This window comes from Suillus plorans (assembly GCF_016647745.1).
Source record: "Suillus plorans strain S12 chromosome Unknown HD556scaffold_3, whole genome shotgun sequence".
NCBI lineage: Eukaryota > Fungi > Basidiomycota > Agaricomycetes > Boletales > Suillaceae > Suillus > Suillus plorans.
The window spans coordinates 376,577-393,785 of NW_024537387.1; the positions used below are offsets into that span (position 1 = coordinate 376,577).

The following is a 17,209-nucleotide window of genomic DNA, read 5'->3' on the forward strand; positions in this document are numbered from 1 at the left end:
ACCTCTTTCGTCTTGAAAACCTTACAAATGGGCTATGTTAGAGTAGTATAGTAAATCTATCAGAATACTTTTTCAAAAAACTTAAGTTTCAAATTTTTCGCTAGCCAAAAGTGAATTTCGAGCGGAGAGTGTCGGAGTTTCCTATTTGGGTATGCGGCATCTGACGGCTGACTCCGCGATTACTCGACGAGAACACCCAAGTTCATCATCAATGTAGGACCGCACCGACGATGTGATTTGTATTTCTTCACGGCAAATTCAGCTTGACGTGCATTAAGACCTTTCCTGGGATATTGTGAGAAGGAACCATGAAGCTGGTTGAGTTACACACCTGTAAGCATCCATATATCTCCAAGATTTTCGATAAAAGGCACGTATTGTCTTGATCGGGCATGCATCAAGAAGCTCTGGTACAATGCGCTTCGCGGTGAGGAATGTTCCATCAGCCGCACTGCGGAAACCTGCGAGAATTTGGTCACATCACAATGAGTCAGCGCTGACAATGTGGCCACACACGAGTTTTTACCCATCCCCAGTACATTTCAATGGGATTCAGCTCGCAGTGAAACTTTGGAAGAAACCAACATTTGTGTCCTGCTGCTTCGATGATGAGTTGTATGTATGGTTTTTCGGCTTTGAAATCTTGCTGATTTGCGAGCATTTTCCGCATGCAACAGTTGACACCCAGAGATTCGCGCACTATGTGCGCATGCAACTCGTCAGGCTCGTCTCCACCCTGCGCTGCTGCCAGTGCCTCACGACGAAGTGTTTCCTGTGCTTCTCGTGACAATTTGCATGTCTGACACTCTCCAACAGCTTTCCCTTTGTTTGCTGCTTTCAGGACTGAAATTAGTCCGCGCTCCTCAAGTACACGCTGCATTCCCTTCGGCTGTCCACGAAATTCGTAATCCGGGTGATCGCGAGGGAGCTCGCATGGAAAATTCATTTTTTGGAGCTTTCCACGAAGTTCTGGATGTGGATTGTCCATCGGAATGTAAGTGTCGTGTATGGTCCTCTGTTTGCCGCCTGGCTTGACATTCATTTCCTTTGCATTCAGTGCGTCCTTTGCGAATGCTCCATGCGCGGATGATTGATCGAAAATGAACTCGGCGACTGCGTTCGGATAGATTCGCTCGAAAATCAAGATCGTATTTTGTATCTTGATGTATACTAAGTATATTCTCAAATTTTGTCCAGGATAATTCACGACGCACTTGTTTCATCAGATTCTCATTTGTCCAGAACCCATCGTGATTTTTTCCAGGGTAAATAATCTCGCGAGAATCTGTGCAACTCAGCTGTTGACCATCAGGCAGTGTGGCGTTTTGATGCAGCTGTTCCTCAGATAGTGTCAGTCTTCCTGTCTGCTCGACAATAAAATCGGAGACATGGATTGCACGCCCTTGGCCCTTCTTTCGAAGTGGCATCTTCCCCTTGGTAACATATACCCGTCGCCGAAGTTCGTTAGCACGGAAAATTGACTCGTCGTGCATAACAGGTACATGTAGTTTCTCTCCAGGCCCGAGAGTTGGTTCCACTGGTTCAAGGTCCTCATCCCGGTAGGTACGACGAAACCTTTGCTCATATCAGTGAAGATGCTGACATTTGAATAACAGGCTTTATACCTTTCATTCACAGCAAACTGTTCTAAAAATTGTTTTCGGTAAGCAACAACATCCTCACGCTCATGACCGTCAACGTAGACACCCTTCTTGACCTCTTTCAGCTCATATCCGAGTTTTGCGAGCCAACGTCGTGCCGAACCCTCAGATATCTGTTGACCATTGAGGTTGAGACCAAGTGATGGGATTATCACCGTGTTTACTTGTTTCATTAAGAGCAGTGGTGTTATCTATAGTCCATATCAGAAAAACTAACCATTGACAGTATCCATTAATTGGTTGACTCACCTCACCATCAGAAAGGACAGTCAAGTAGCGACGCACAGCTTGTGTGATGCGCTCATTATTGAGCAGTGATGGGTGTCCGTGGTGCTTGCCAGCACTCACTGGAGGTAGTGTATGAAAACGAGCAACATATTTGTACAGTGTGCGTATCTTTCGTGCCATGTATGGACCCTTGCCAATGGAGACTGCAACAGCACGACTCGCTTTCATCATGGGTGCTTTAATGCGTGGATTCCGTTTATATTTGTCCCACAACTCGATGAACTGTTTGAGAGTATGCAGATGCACTGATGAGGTGAATGATTTAAATTTCTTCGCTTCGATGATCAGTTTCTTGACAGTATCGATAACAGGAGTTGGCTCTGTGAAGTCATGATTGTCGTCGTCGTCTGCTGTCATGTCCAAGAAAGGATGCGCAGCTTCTTGTTGAATTTCGAAGGTAGGAACCTTGTCGATAGACTCGGAGGTGATGTCGATGTCCGATGTACTGGTTGGTGATGGTTCGGAGGGTGATCCGGACTCATTTTGAGGGTCGTTTGCAGTATCTCTTACTGGAGGCTTCGGGGCCCAGAAAGAGGTGATTGTCGTATTGTTTTTTGCACCCTCTCTCATTTTTCTCTTTCGAAGATAGGTAGATGTTCGTGCTGTGCCACTGTATGTTGGCATAGAGCGTTTGGGCAGTTTCACTAGCTTCGTGTCCCCTGAAAAAACATCCTGATCAAAGTTTCGATGTATGTCAGTGCACTGATTGATATTACTCACTGAACTCATAATGTCTGCCCAGAATTTCTGAGCAGATACTGCTGCCCTCCGTGCACACCCCTCTGCATAATCCACTGTCTCTTCAGCCTCGAACTCAGTCAGTGTCTCAAGTAAGTCGTCTCTACTCTTCCGCTTCTCTCCCGTGGCATGGACCACAATCTCCATAGCTGCTTCATCATCTGACTCGCTCTCGTTATCTGATGCCTCTCCTATATTGCCGTCTATGAGACTGAATGACAATGCTCCATTAAAGTTGGACTCGGAGTCGGCTTCACTTTCGGCATCTGAGACAGGCACATAGTCTGGGTCCAGAAAGACTTCCAAAACATCTTCTATCAGCCCATTGTCAAAGCACCTCGATGACGAAGTATACTGCTGCTTCGCTTGCTTCTGTCTTTTGGTAGGGGGAGGCATTTGACAGCAAAAGTGAACAATTACGTAATCAGGTGAAATTTCGGAAATTTAGATTTACGCTCCTTTTGTCCAGGTTTCCTATCAAAATTTGAATCTAAGTACATATGGATCAAAATTGTGGCCTGGGGAGAGTTGCCGTCCCTTGGTGACATACACTGTAGTGGCTTCTAAAGTGGATTATCTGATCGTTGATTTGTGAGTGCTCAGGCCCGTTGTGCTTCAAACGGCTTTAATCAATTCTGTTCTGGAATACACTACGGACTCGTTGACCAGATTCTAACAGTCCTATCTGGATAGGCTTCAACTCCTATATATGCCCTTACAGCAGCACGGACGAGTATTCCTAGGTGACGCCACCATTGCCCACTCCTCAGCGCTTAGTAGCAGCCACTGTACCGTCACACTATATCCCTGTTTCACTCAAACCCGGCCACTCGTCATCACCTAGGGACTTTTCCTGAAGCCTGCCTATTGTTCAGCAGCCATGCCTTCTGCTCTGACCTATCGTGTCTCCTCTTGGACAGGCACCCATGCCACCTAGGACGCGAGAGAAAGATAGCTATCCTTGTCCTCGTAACACTTAGAAGAATGAAGGCAGAGGCACATTGTGTATCCACTTGGAGACATGTTTGAAATTCTGGTATCAGATTTTCAAGTCAAACATTCATGTGGGGCGCAAATAAGTTGTATTTTGTTATGTCATTTATTTATTGGTTTCTCTGCTGGGGCGCCAATGGAGTTGAAGTATACTAAGTACAACCCTAGATCTTAAGCTACTCCTCCTGAAAAGTTTGAGAGTGCATTTCAGAACATCAACCGCCTGAACCAGAATACTCCGTTTACGTCATTTTGATCGCCAGTGAAGGATTGATGGCCAGGGTATGGCATACTATTCAATCACTGCAACAGTTCAGTACAAATATATTCTTGAACAAGAGTAGGATACCATTTCTCCGAAAACCACACGCTGTACATACTTCCTGCAATCTACTATGTCGTCCCCTTCCTGCCTTCCACCATTTAGCTCTGTGGCTATTTGCCTTGGAATGTTTGAACTCTCGAATATATTATCCGCTCCTAAATGGCTGGAATTCTACATAAGACTTATACCATCGGAGACGGTCAGTCCATAATTTCTGATACCTTTACATATATTGAAAGTTCTTCATATAGATCCGAACTGAATTATACTTGCTTTACTTCTTACTTAAAGGTCAGGTTCATCTCGGCGACGTCTGGCAAATTGTCGGGGGGCGTTTGTTAGAAGCGCAAAGGGAGGAATCATTACGAAATATTGCTGGGGACAGTTCACAGTGTAGGACCATAGAACAAGCTTTCATAGAAGAGAGGAGGGACCGATGTCAGTTAGAAGTATCTCTGTGCAGTCAAGCCATCAATTACATCCAGCAGAGATGGATCATTCATGAGATTCTTTTGGTTCAGTACTACCACGGATGAGCGGTCTGACGCCTTCCTTCTTAGCATTGCGTGCTATCAAGGTCCCAACTGTGGATCATGTCTCTGTCTCAGCAACTCCGAAATACGTTGTTGCACCTCCTGTGGCCCATTCAGCAGCTGCAGTTGCCTATTCAGCAGCTGCACAACAGAAATGTGAAAGTTGGTTAAGGAAACAACACACCGACCTCATGTCACTTACCGAACCCTTCTTCATCGAAAGTGACCCGCCCCCGAATACTCCGGCTATCGATGAGCTTGCTCATGCCCCAGAACAACGAACATCAGTCATTGTAAATGTCAGTACTGTCATTAATTTACTTGGCTGTTCTCACTATATCTCTAAAGTGCAACCCCTCATTCCGCTTGTCCAGCACATGGGTCACCCTTTGCGTCCAAGAGGCCTTTAATGAGGCACGCAAAGTGGAACTAAACACTCAGGCTGGGTTAATGGTGACATATCTCGACATTGAACGTTACCATTCTCACCACTGCAATGTTGATTCAGAGCTGCTTTGCTTGCGGGCAAAGATGCTTCGCGCTAAAGCTGAGGTGGAACTTTTTGAGCTGGCACTCGAAAATGTGTGTGTGTCCAACTACACTGACAATGTGCTCTCTTCAAATTTCCATGCTGTTGCAGCTTCATCACGTCCAACTTCATTCCAGACAGTTCTACCAGAGCAGGTGCATATATACAAGGAGCACATTCCTGCCGGATCAATCAACGGCCGCAGTGACTCGACTTATGGTAATAGCCTTGTGTTTGTCTCAGCCTAGATGTAGGTGGCGTGCTATGTATGGTCGGGTGTAGTAACATCAGTTTCACCTACATCTGCCGCAGTTCGAATTACACTCGTAATCAGGTGCTTGTTATCTCTATATGCTTGTATGTACTACCAACCTTGTAAATCATTGAGTAGTTTGTTTAACTTATTGATCAGGCTATACTCGGCATGGTGCGGATTGCTGACTACGTTCTCTCAAAAGACGTACGTCAAACTAGTACTGGTAACGAGTCTAGCAGGTTGCACGGATATTCCCAATTGCCCTGTTTCCTCCGACGCTTCAATGCCAACGCGCATGCTACATAGACCAGTCGTACTCGCGACTGTCTGTCTTCAATCCACGATGTAGAGCCCCTTCAGTGACAAATTCCGTATTATACGGGCCACCCGACCTACATAATATCCTGTATGAGACGGGCCAGCGGATTATGGGCCCATGTTGTGTATATCCTCGATGATGACAGATGGGCCAGGTAACATATTATTTCCGATGGAGACGGGTGGGCCCATGTATGCCAATGATATATATATCCTTGATGTTGACGGATGGGCCGGGGGAATATGATCATTCATGGAGATGGGTGGGCCCATCTGGGTAATATGTAGAGTAGGATATTATAGACAGCTGGGCTGAAGAGAGATGTAAGGCAAATATTGTTATATAGATGGGCGGGCCAATGGGGGTGTATTACATATATGGGTGGGCCGAGGTAGGGGAATATTACATAGATGGGTGGGCTGACGTGGGGTGTATTACATATACAGGTGGGCCAACATGAAAAGTATTACATATATGGGTGGGCCGATGAAAGGGATATCAAATAGGCAGGTGGGCCGAGGGTGTGATAAAATATTTATTACATAGACAGGTGGGCTGAGGTGGGGTATAATTATATAGACGGGTGGGCCAACATAGGATGTATTACATAGACGGGTGGGCCAACGTGGGGGATAATACATAAATGGGTGGGCTGATGTGGGGGAATTGTACATAGATGGGTATATATATGGGTGAGCCTAGATACGTTTCATCAAGACATACAGCTGATGTAGCCACCAGCAATCAAACACGTAGGATACATGTACACTATGAGTGCATATACCTACCATCAACCACCGAATCTAAACCCCTAAGCACTAAAACATGAATAGACCATGTGTGGCATTGACCAATAATCGAGGACTGAAGTGGAAAAACCCCACACCTGAACCCTGGTGTGCAACATATCCTATTTCTAAGCACGGACACCAGAAGCACAACACTCACAAAAATATAAATGTCAAATTTTCAGTGCCAAACCCCAAAACGAGATTTACCAACCCCCAAACCCCGAAATTGTGGACTGCTGGGTCTCGGGTTTTGGGGTTCGGGGGTCCCGGAACTCGGAAGTTGGGAAATTTGGGGAGATCAATAAAATTTGATTTACAATCGAGTTGATTGACAAACACATTGACTTACCCATGTTTGAAATATATTTTTGTTCTCACATACCAAGTTCCGAGTTCCGGGACCCCGAAACCTGAAACCCGGCAGTCCACAGTTTCGGGGTTCGGGGGTTGGTAAAATGTGTATAGATATATAAAAGGTTGATTTAAACATTTTTGAAAGATGTCTCATATCAAATGTTAAGTCCTGAGTTTCGAATTTCGGGTTTTGGGACTCCGGGTTTTGGGACTCCGGGCTTTGGGACTCAGCACTCCCGAAATCCGGAAATTGAAACTTGGGACTTGACATTTGATATGAGACATCTTTCAAAAATGTTTAAATCAACCTTTCATATATTCATACACATTTTACCAACCCCTGAACACCGAAATTGTGGACTGCCGGGTTTCAGGTTTCAGGGTTCGGGGGTCCTGGAACTCGGAACTCGGTATGTGAGAACAAAAATATATTTCAAACATGGGTAAGTCAATGTGTTTGTCAATCAACTCGATTGTAAATCAAATTTTATTGATCTCCCCAAATTTTTCAACTTCCGAGCTCCGGGACCCCTGAGCCCCAAAACCCGAGACCCGGCAGTCCACAATTTCGGGGTTCGGAGGTTGGTAAATCTCGGTTTGGGGTTTGGGGGTTTTTAAATCAACCTTTCATATATCCATACACATTTTACCAACCCCCAAACCCCGAAATTGTGGACTGCCGGGTTTCGGGGTTCGGGGGTCCTGGAACTCGGAACTTGGTATGTAAGACAACAAAAATATCTTTCGGGGTTCGGGTGTGAGTGAAATGTTTATAGATATACGTAGGTTAATTCAAACATGTCTGAAAAATTTCATTCGTCTCAAATGTCAAATCCTGAGTTCCGGGCTTTGGGACTTGGCACCCAGCACCGGCACTTGGGGTTCGGCACTGAAAATTTGACATTCGGGTGTTCGGGTTTCGGGTAATATCTAAATCAACAGCTTCGAGTTCTGCCAAAGCGTGAAACTTAAAACCCAGTGTGCAACATGTTGATTTTTCATTTATATCACATTTTAAAATGCCAAAAATGTGACTTTGTTTTGGTTTATTTACTACGTCGCTGGGAGGTTCTGTACAGAGCTGTACAGAAGGGACAAGCTGTGGCGCTGTAGCACTCTGTAGGCGCTGTACAAGGCCATTGTAGTTTGCTGATGAAGCGTCCTTGTTTTCTCATTCTCATTGAGCTCCTCAAATGAAAGTCCAGCACCCGTCTGACCAAGTTGTAGATTGATCTCGTTATATTTTTTGCGTAGCCTAAAACACCTTGTTAGTAGCTAGGTTGGCGCTGAAGAACATGGGAATGCTGGCAGCAACTCACGATGTAAATCAGCCTTGAATGGGCTTCACAAAAGCAAGAGGGTGTGCTTGAAAGTATTCCCTGACCTTCAGATCCTCATCGCCTGCAAAAACAGATGCTGCGAGCTGCTGCATATAAGTGTTCTTCTGAGTGGTCATCTGCTGACGCATGCACCCTTCCTCCTTTGCATCCTTGGCAGAATCGGAGAATATTTTTAGTCAAGCATCTTGGTTGATTTTGCACCACTCGATAAGGCGAGCGGTACGTGGACTGTTCTTCTTCTCCCAGTGTATAGTAGGCATCTTGAGTGCTGGAGCTGATCCAGTGCTGGCAGGTAGGCTGGCACTGGGAGGAGCAGAGGAATTAGCTATCAGTCCATGGCTACCACGCTTCACTGGGTGACCTCGAGATCCACGTCCATGACCAGTCACGACTCCTGCCATGATGCGCCGTGGGACACAGTGAGGAGCCACATCTAGTGTAGATGGTAAGTCCAATCCATCAGGAAAACACTGAGACTTAGGTAAATCTAGTTACATTTGATAAGTCTGCACAAACAAAGTACCTTTGGACTAACCTTGTTAATGCTTGACAATGAGATACCACATAGTTATTTGATGTCTACTCTCTATCACTTGGCTGTAACATTGAGGACCTTTGGTATGGGCCTGCTTCTGTCTACCCTTTGGGCAATATTTAAATATAAGTTTATCGTCCTACACCTTTGGTTATCCACCTCTCAATTTGTGATGATGATATTGGATAACTATATCACATAACAACTGATGTTTACTCAATGGCTGCTCTGTATCATTTGGCTGCAACATTGAGGACCTTTGGTATGGGCCTGTTATCATCTTTGGTGTTGTGCCCACATCTACATATTTTATATTTCCAATTGGTGTCGACGCCATGTGCGCGCTCTACTCAAGCCCCTTTCATCTTTGGCTCAGAATCGTCCGCAGGCGACACTTGTAATAATTGAAATATACTAGTCAATGATCCTGTTAGTCTGCCCCAAATACGCGAGACAACGCGCAGCCCTCTTAAAGGGAAGAATTCGGGTGTCGCCCCATTCAGCTACAAAAACTCTTCAGTAACCGAGACTACACCAAACCACTGCTTCGCTATATCGCACGAACAAGAAGGCTGGAACAAGTTTTCGGAGACGTAAACCCCCCCAATCCAGAGACAAAGAGAATGTAGCCTGATGAAAACTGCACCGTCTCTACCACCATCCCACACACCTTCAGTTGGTGTAATTGTCCTCGCAACTGCCTGGACCAATAGAAAAGACCCTCGCACACCTCAGAGCACATATATAAATAGTTAAATAGCACATGTATTGTCTACTATAGGGCTCCGCCCCACCGGACAATAAACAAGAATCAAAAAAAAAACTAGTCAATGAAGAACAGATGAAAGAAAAAATAATAATGAATAGACCGCCCATCACCCAGCCACCTTTAGCCTACTTATTTAGATCAGTCATCTTCAAGATGAACATACGGTGTCACCCCTGCACGTAAACCATACCAAGCCAAGGGGCTTAAAATGGTTATCACAACAGCTAGGCAGCAGGCACATGTAATGAGAGCAGGTTTGGAGTGCTGGGCATCTATGAAGGCACTTGCAAGGAACCCAAAGCTGGACCATGTGATGCTTTTCTCCCTGTAAGTAAACACAAGCGGCAGACCAAAAGTTGACTTGCCTCATCATACAAAAAAAACGGGGTGCGCTGAGCACCCCAATAACCACTGTCATCCCCTGATCCAGGTAATAGGCCTAGCGAACTGTATGTTAGACTTTAGCAACTGAAAAAATGAAATAAACAAACCGCAAATTGCAAAGATTTCAATTTCTCGCTGAAGCGTTGTGCAAACATGCCTGCAAACAGGCAGCCCACACAGAAAATGATAGATCCCTTCAAAATAGACTCTGCAATCAGTCCAGTACCGACACCTTGCACAGCAAGGAACCCGGTGTCAATTGCCATGATGACCCCTGCCTGCCACAGAGTATTAAATGACAGAATCCTCTATACTCTGAAAGGCTACTTACTAAGGTGATTTGTGCGTTGTTCTGGGTGTTAAAGTCATCAATGAAGTTTTTGAGATCAAGGTAATTGACCAGGCTGTCAACATAGATCTGCTTGAGATGTTCGCGAACCAAAACTGGAAGGCTTAACATAGCAACTGTGAGCATGAAAGGAAAAGGTCCCCGCATTTTAGTCTCTGAGCCCATTGAATGGGTTCGTAATAGGCAAGCTTCAGGTTGGCCAAAATAGTTCAGGTATTGATGATGGCCTGTTATTACTCAGTGACAATGTCTGGTAAGATACAGAGACCACCGACGAAGCAAGTGATATAGTCTACCTGTCATCAATGAAATAAGGATATAGTTGTAGATTTTTTAAAAGCTTATGAACCAAGCAACGCAACACTTGGTTCTGTTATGATTCCTTCAGGTCCTGCAAGATCATCTGATATCCGGTCATCAAGGTGCGATAGAGCAACACATGGGAACATACCGAGACTGGCTAATCGGCTAATGATTTTCTCCATTGTCTCCCTGTTGGAAAATATAGTCGCTGAGGTGGAACTTTCTAATGTTAATGTGTCTATTGTTCATTCAGGTCAGGCTATTCAGTGCTGCATGCTATAGAACTCACCTGCGTGAAACCAATCAAGTTCAGTGCGCAATTGTCGTAGAAGGATGCGATCCAACTTGAAGTCTCGGGGAAAAAACTCTACATGCTTCCTGTTATGCAGTTTGTGAATGAATCATACTATGCCACCATTTACAATTGCTTACCAAAATTGGGCCTCAAGTTCGAGTCCTGCACGATATTAAAGGTCAGGTAAAGACATGAAAAGGTCACATACATTTATGATTCCATCGATGGGCAGAGTCACATTCTCTGAAAAGAAGGGTACCATCTAAGGGTTCCAGCCAGCCGATGATGCGTGCCTCCAGCGCCACCAGATAATAAAGGTAGACATCCCCATCCACATTCTGAGTCCTCATTGGCTCAGCGACCAAAATGAGATCTCCCTGTACTCGGCCTCGTGTTACTTCGATCCAAGCTTCGAACTTATCAATGCGATCCTGAGAGCAATCTCTTATGTTCAATCCAGTATATGTGTTCTAAATTTCCAAAACGTAAGTGTAATGTGTACATGCAGTCAGTACTTACCCTTGTCCTATTGTAATAATAGGCGACTCTGGACAGATGAACAAACTCCTCCCATTCCCCATAAACCTCATTCCTGCCAACATTAGAGTCAAAGTGCTACTGTTATAAGGCAAAAACCGACTTAAAAAGGTTGAATTGCAGTCCCTGTACTGTAAAGTCTGGGCCTAGAAGTGGCACCCTGCATATGATAAAAGTCAGCTTGGATATGCAATGTCAAAGTAACGGATACTCACCGTCTCACTTTTTGGGCATACCGCCCCAACTGCATCGGCCAGGCAGGAGTACTGCGGTCCAGCGGAACTCTCTTCTGTTATAGACATCAATCACAGTCTGAAGCACAGGATGAGAAGCTATCATTGGACATACCGACATTGATACTGCTATGATTTATGTTGATTAGGGATTGGATAATTGGGAAATCAACAGTAAAGGGTAAGTAGAGATACGAGATCATGGCAGCGCACGAAGTAATCTTACCAAAATGCGCAAAGCTTCATCAATTGTAGTGTTTGACTCCAATGTGTGGTGGATGGGTTTGTTTATTTGTCGTTGTGGTGGCTGGCAGGCCAACACCGCCGGCGCTAAGATAGTACTACTAGTACTGTAGAGTTACAACCATAGCTTCGTCACGTGTCCCACCCTCCAATGAATTGAAGCTATTTGAAGTGACGGTCGCACTAAATTTGGGGTCACGAAGCTATTTTTGTGAAATAACATAAAAAAGACAAACATTCGCTGTAGACAACTGATTAGTGCGACCAAAAATCATTATACAAGGTGTTCGTGGTGCGCCTGCGCTGTCCTCTCCCGAAACCAGGGATCTCTTTGATTTCCTCTCCTCCCTCGCCTATGTTCAAAGCTTCAGCAACCTGAGCATGTCCTGCAACTTCTGACTCGTACACCTCCGCCTCGTTATGTGTGATAAGTGAGCCGTTATCATTGACACTGTAGCCTGCCGGCGGGTCCTGGCTGCCGCCATCTGCAATATGCTGTAAGATGGCCTTGATTGCTACATCACTTCCATCCAAGGCATCGGCATCGGCATTGTCTGTGGATGCTGGCTCTTCATGTGCATCTGCGACACCATGCTGCTCCTAAAGATTGTATTGGTGAGTCGAAATCTTTGTCCAGAGGTCTGGCTCGTTCTTCTGCGTGTCCCAAAGTCATTGCAAGGCCTCATGGCTCGTAAGGCTATCAAACGAGAGGTTAAATGATGGACCTGCATGGCAAGAGTAGAACGGCACCCATCGAACCATGCTTGTCCGAACAGTTGCTGGAGCTCTGACAAGAGTGTGAGGGATGGGATAGGACACAATAAAAAGTCCTTGGGAAGCTCCGAATTAGGTAAAGCGTGTTCTTTGGGAAAAAATGTGGGGGCCAATCCTTTGTCAATATCATTGAGTGCAAAACTGATGGGAAGGTTGAGCAATGCATCCACAGAGAGAGCTCGGGAAGGGATGGAAATGTGGATCCATGGTGGCATAGATTGAAGGCGCTTGATCTCATTCTGGATGACTTTTGGGGGACCTGTCTGAGGAAATGAGCGGCCGGATCGATGATATCCCAAGGCTGAGGTGAAGGCTCCCTAAATTCAAGGTTTAGATGCGTTGGTTTGCGATTCATTCGCCTCTGAGGTTTCTTATCTGTCTCTGAACCGATACCGAGGCTATCACGGTCGTGTAAAGACAAGCCATCAACCCTGGCTGATTCATGGTTGACAATGTCTACCTCCTCCAGGTCTTGTTCCTCGTTTTCCAGTGGCGGTGTTAGGATGCGTGCGCTCGTGCTGTCAGTGGTAGGTACGCGAGTGAGTGGTGGGCTGAGTGGCAGCTGTTCGGTTGAAATTTCCCTATGCTTCACTTCAAAACTATCCAAATTTTCCAGTTCGACCTGCTCTGCCCCTGAAGTTTCCTCATTGGCCAAGTCCATGCGAGTCCACGAGGTTGCTTGAGAGATGTGTAGCTGCGCTGGAGCAACGAGGCTGGAGGAAGAAGACAACTGCGGGTTGTGAGTTGTTGACTCTGTGGATGAAAGAATCTGTTGGGAATGTGTATGGGATGTCGATTCATCGTTCATGGGAATTTCAAGAGATGTCATGACTTGTCAATGTCGCATTGAATATGCAAGGTTGAGGAACGCTGAGGCTGGCTACTTGCAGGCATGAGTCAATATAAAATACTGAGCAATAACGCACGAGATCCATTCTGATGGGTCAAAAATGATGGACATGCTGAGGAAAGGTCAAACTCACATGTGATGCAGCTGCCTGCCTTTCATATCCATCGGGAAAATGCCCACATCAGACAGCCCAAGGCAATGACCTGAGGATCTTTCGGTCTATGTCAGCACCAAGAGGGAAGGTAGTTGCAAACCCATATCAGTCACGGTTGGGACGAAGCTAATTTGGGTGCGTCACACATCACAAGGGGCTACAAAGATAAGGGTGACATAGTCACACCCAAAAGGGTGCGAAGCGGCTATGGTCGTAACTCTACAGTACAAGTATATGTAATTCAATGGCCTTGTGTGGGGTGAATACTATGAGCAAGCATCTGCCAGTGGTCCCACTATCTGACATGTCATAGCTTTCAAGCTTAAAATACCATTAATGAATTCCCCTAACCGCTGTCAGGGTTCATAATCATACTCATGTTGAACAAACATATTATCTAACTCCTCCACAACCGACTCAGAACTCTCATTTTTCTCCTGATCAAATAACTCTCCTTCTTCGACGCCTGTGTGATCATCCTCTGATCCATCCTCCAGCTCGTATTCATTTCCACCAACCTGTTCATTGCAGAGGGCCTCATCTAGACTGGTGGGTTTGGGAGGAAGACCAAGCACCTCTTCATGAGAATAGACATGCCCAACCCCTAGACCATAATGAAATCGCATCAGCATGTCCCGATCGACAAATCTACATTATAAATCAGTAAAGCAAAGGTTAAGAAGGTTGATCATACGCACCTATTGACAAAATATTGATGCCAATCGCTTTTATCGCTGGCCATGCCCGACAAGCCCTTTCCATCATTGTGTCGCATTCCCTTAGAGAAACAGGGGACGATGTGAGCAGCTCTCATAACATCAGCTGGACTTAGAAACCCAAAGGCATCTTCGCTATCTAATGCAGGAAAACAAAGGCAATCCAAGGCAGTCCCGCGAAGGTCAGCATGCCCAATTGGTGCATACCATCGTACAAAAAGAAATTCCATTCTAAGGGCAGTATGATAGGGGCCGCCAGTATACACAATGTTGACATGGTGCACTCCTAGCACCCTGGCATAGCGATAGCGGCCATCATCACTAGTGCTGTTAAGAACCATGATGTCACGGTGTGAGGTCTTGGGATTTATGACATCTTGATCTCGTCGTGTGTCGTAAGTTGTGTAGTTGAAACGAGCGATGTTATGGTGATAGATACGATTGCGTTTGAAGAGGACTTGATCTGTTCCTCCTTGATATGAGTCACCAGGTTGAGATACCAGGATGCGCAAAAGAAGATGCTCTTTTAGGTGTGAATAGTAATTCTATAATGAGAGCATGTTCAGCTATCAATGAATCATCGGTAGAAAAAACGAACCTGCATGGCTGGATCACCTTCATGCAACTGCAGGTAAGAGCCAATGTCATTATTGATTTTCTCACTCACACCGATGTGGTGGTGTACACGGGGTTCATAAGCCATACTATCCGGTGCTTCACTAGGTCTTGATTTTTGAAGACGACTCTTGATACACCTAATACAGGTTTGGCGACGCTCAATTTGAGTGAGCTGATGTATAAATAATTTCCTATCTGTTCTAAGATATCGCCTCTTGCTGGTGCGGTGCTCCAATTCACCCTGTCCAAATATTTCAGATGATCAGTACAGCTGCAATTGTCAATGCTTACTGGTTCTGTACTGTAAGAATTGGTTGTTCCAAATCATCGAATACAAGACACGTAGTCTCCAAGAGCGTGGATCTTGTAAGTCCGCAGGTTGAAGGAAACTGTCCTGTGAAGTTTGTTGCTATTTGCTGGTTCCTCTACCGTCATAGTCTGGCCATTACCATCGTTAGGGAGGCCATTGGTTGCAGATTTGTTCTTCTTGCCAGCCTGGGTTTGATGAATTGCTTCTTTTGCTTGATGGCGTGAACGTGTGTTCACTTCCCTGTCAAGCTCTTTGGCATCAAAGGCTGAGCACACGTTAACCTTGAAGTTGCGGAGCTGATTGCCAATATCAGTAGTCATCGTGTCTAGGATATCCAACGTCAAGTCTGAATGCATGCGGAGTTTTGAAAGGCCATGCCAATGAGCCAGCGTGAAAAGAAGGTCCTGCACTATTTGGTTTTGAGGAGCTGGAAAAAGACCATTGAATACCAGCATAGCACACTTCAAAAAGTCAGCTGAGCTAATCTAGCCTGTACGTTGCACAGTACCTGGAGAAGATCTTCAAAATTACGTGCCGCCATATTGGAGAGCTCTGAGGTATTTGCAGTGAATCTTCTTATAGTAGATTTCCCAAATGACGGAACCAGTCGGTATCTATGAGAAGACACAGTGTATGAGCATTCCTTTCATTGCGAAGGAAAAGGCTACCAGACCTCCTATCTAGTTCATGTACTAGATCTTTGTCAATAGAACGTATAATCCTCAGTAAATGTATTAGGAGTGAGCGCCAAACTCCAAGTTCCACTTCATGAAGAAGATTCACTACTAGCGCTTCAAATATATTCAAGCCTAGAATGCTGAGATATTTAGAAAAGGTGTTCTTGTGACATGTTAGCTTGGCTGAAAGAATCAATGAAGTTGCGTACATAGGTTGGCACCCAAGAACAAGGCTTCAGTAGATTCTCTACCCCAGTGCTGTCTACTCCGTAATTCTTTTCATATATCAGTTTTCTAGCAGTATCGACCAATTGCTTTTGATCACCATGAGAGGCTGGAGTGTAGTGCGCTGCTGTCTATCTCTAGCCATACCGAGATTGTGCAGTCGACTTTTGGAATCAAACACCTTGGACAAGGACATCCGCCTAGTTGACGGATAGTTGCGATAAGAGCTCTGGTATCATTAGCTCTGACTTTGTCATAAAAAAACGGCTCACTTCTCTGGGTAGTCTGCTGAGTAAGTGAATATCCTTGGGTAAAACCTACACACAACTCCATCACAACACACAATGATGATACCATGCTCATAAGCTTCCAAAAACTCTTCATCTAGGAGAACCTCCCACTGCGCCTGGAACAGCTCTCTCTGACAGTGTGTAGTACACTCTTGGCTGACGCCCTTTCCCCCTGTGTGATGGCAAGTAAAGTCTTTAAATGAATCAGGAAGCTAGGGGCTGTATTGTGAGTGGCTGCATAACATTGATAATAGAAGTTTGGTGGTTACCTTCTGAAAGTACGCAACATGATTGCCAAGATGGCAAGAAGGCTTGCAATGACAATACTTTGATTCATTCCCAAAGAACAGGTAAACAGGCCATAGCTTTGCATTGCCAAAACTAGTCAGGTGAGTAGCGTCTGACTAGAATATTAGTTTGACTGCCACTCCAGGGATTTGCTACTTACCAGACCAGAACGTTAGGGAAACCACCACTCTAGGAAGATCGCAACCAGGCTCCCTAGGAGAATCTTGCAGTTCCTGGTGCGTGGCCATAAAAGCCGGTGAAGTATAAAGCTCGCCATATATTTTGACCTCGCTTTGAAGGTGACCAGGGTGCCATAGGAGCTCATAGGGCTCATAATGGAAAAGCTCATCATCCCCTATATTTGCCAGCTTCTCACGTATGATGCCAACCAGGGAACGATGGTACAATTCTGCAGCTGTGTATGGTCTAACACCTGCATGCTCATTGGTACGAGCGAATGGGATCTGAATAGACACATCAGTCTTGCGCCAGCCTGCGTCCTCATCCTCCCATTCATTTCCACCCTCCTCAT

At 45.4% G+C, this 17,209-nt stretch overlaps 3 protein-coding genes across 3 annotated transcripts; 1 reads left to right on the top strand and 2 right to left on the bottom strand.

Moving 5' to 3' along the window:
• Positions 1-4,075: 4,075 nt before the first annotated feature.
• HD556DRAFT_1436997 (uncharacterized protein) lies at positions 4,076-5,315 on the top strand (the record flags this gene model as incomplete). Its single annotated transcript, XM_041305633.1, has 4 exons — positions 4,076-4,204; positions 4,257-4,443; positions 4,566-4,837; positions 4,887-5,315. The coding sequence occupies 4 exons, from the start codon at positions 4,076-4,078 to the stop codon at positions 5,313-5,315; spliced, it is 1,017 nt and encodes a 338-aa protein (XP_041166444.1).
• Positions 5,316-7,960: 2,645 nt separating this feature from the next.
• HD556DRAFT_1210313 (uncharacterized protein) lies at positions 7,961-8,297 on the bottom strand (the record flags this gene model as incomplete). Its single annotated transcript, XM_041296550.1, has 2 exons — positions 7,961-8,062; positions 8,136-8,297. Coding segments are annotated over 2 exons (264 nt in total), but the record flags the coding sequence as incomplete, so codon positions are not given.
• A 1,272-nt stretch (positions 8,298-9,569) lies between these two features.
• On the bottom strand, positions 9,570-13,378 carry HD556DRAFT_1303392 (uncharacterized protein; the record flags this gene model as incomplete). Its single annotated transcript, XM_041299596.1, has 14 exons — positions 9,570-9,756; positions 9,782-9,870; positions 9,923-10,093; positions 10,147-10,259; positions 10,616-10,690; positions 10,757-10,845; positions 10,900-10,924; positions 11,022-11,232; positions 11,282-11,354; positions 11,403-11,459; positions 11,515-11,588; positions 11,759-11,882; positions 12,056-12,375; positions 12,809-13,378. 14 exons carry the CDS (start codon positions 13,376-13,378, stop codon positions 9,570-9,572), a joined length of 2,178 nt encoding a protein of 725 aa, XP_041166446.1.
• Between the last annotated feature and the right edge of the window lie 3,831 nt (positions 13,379-17,209).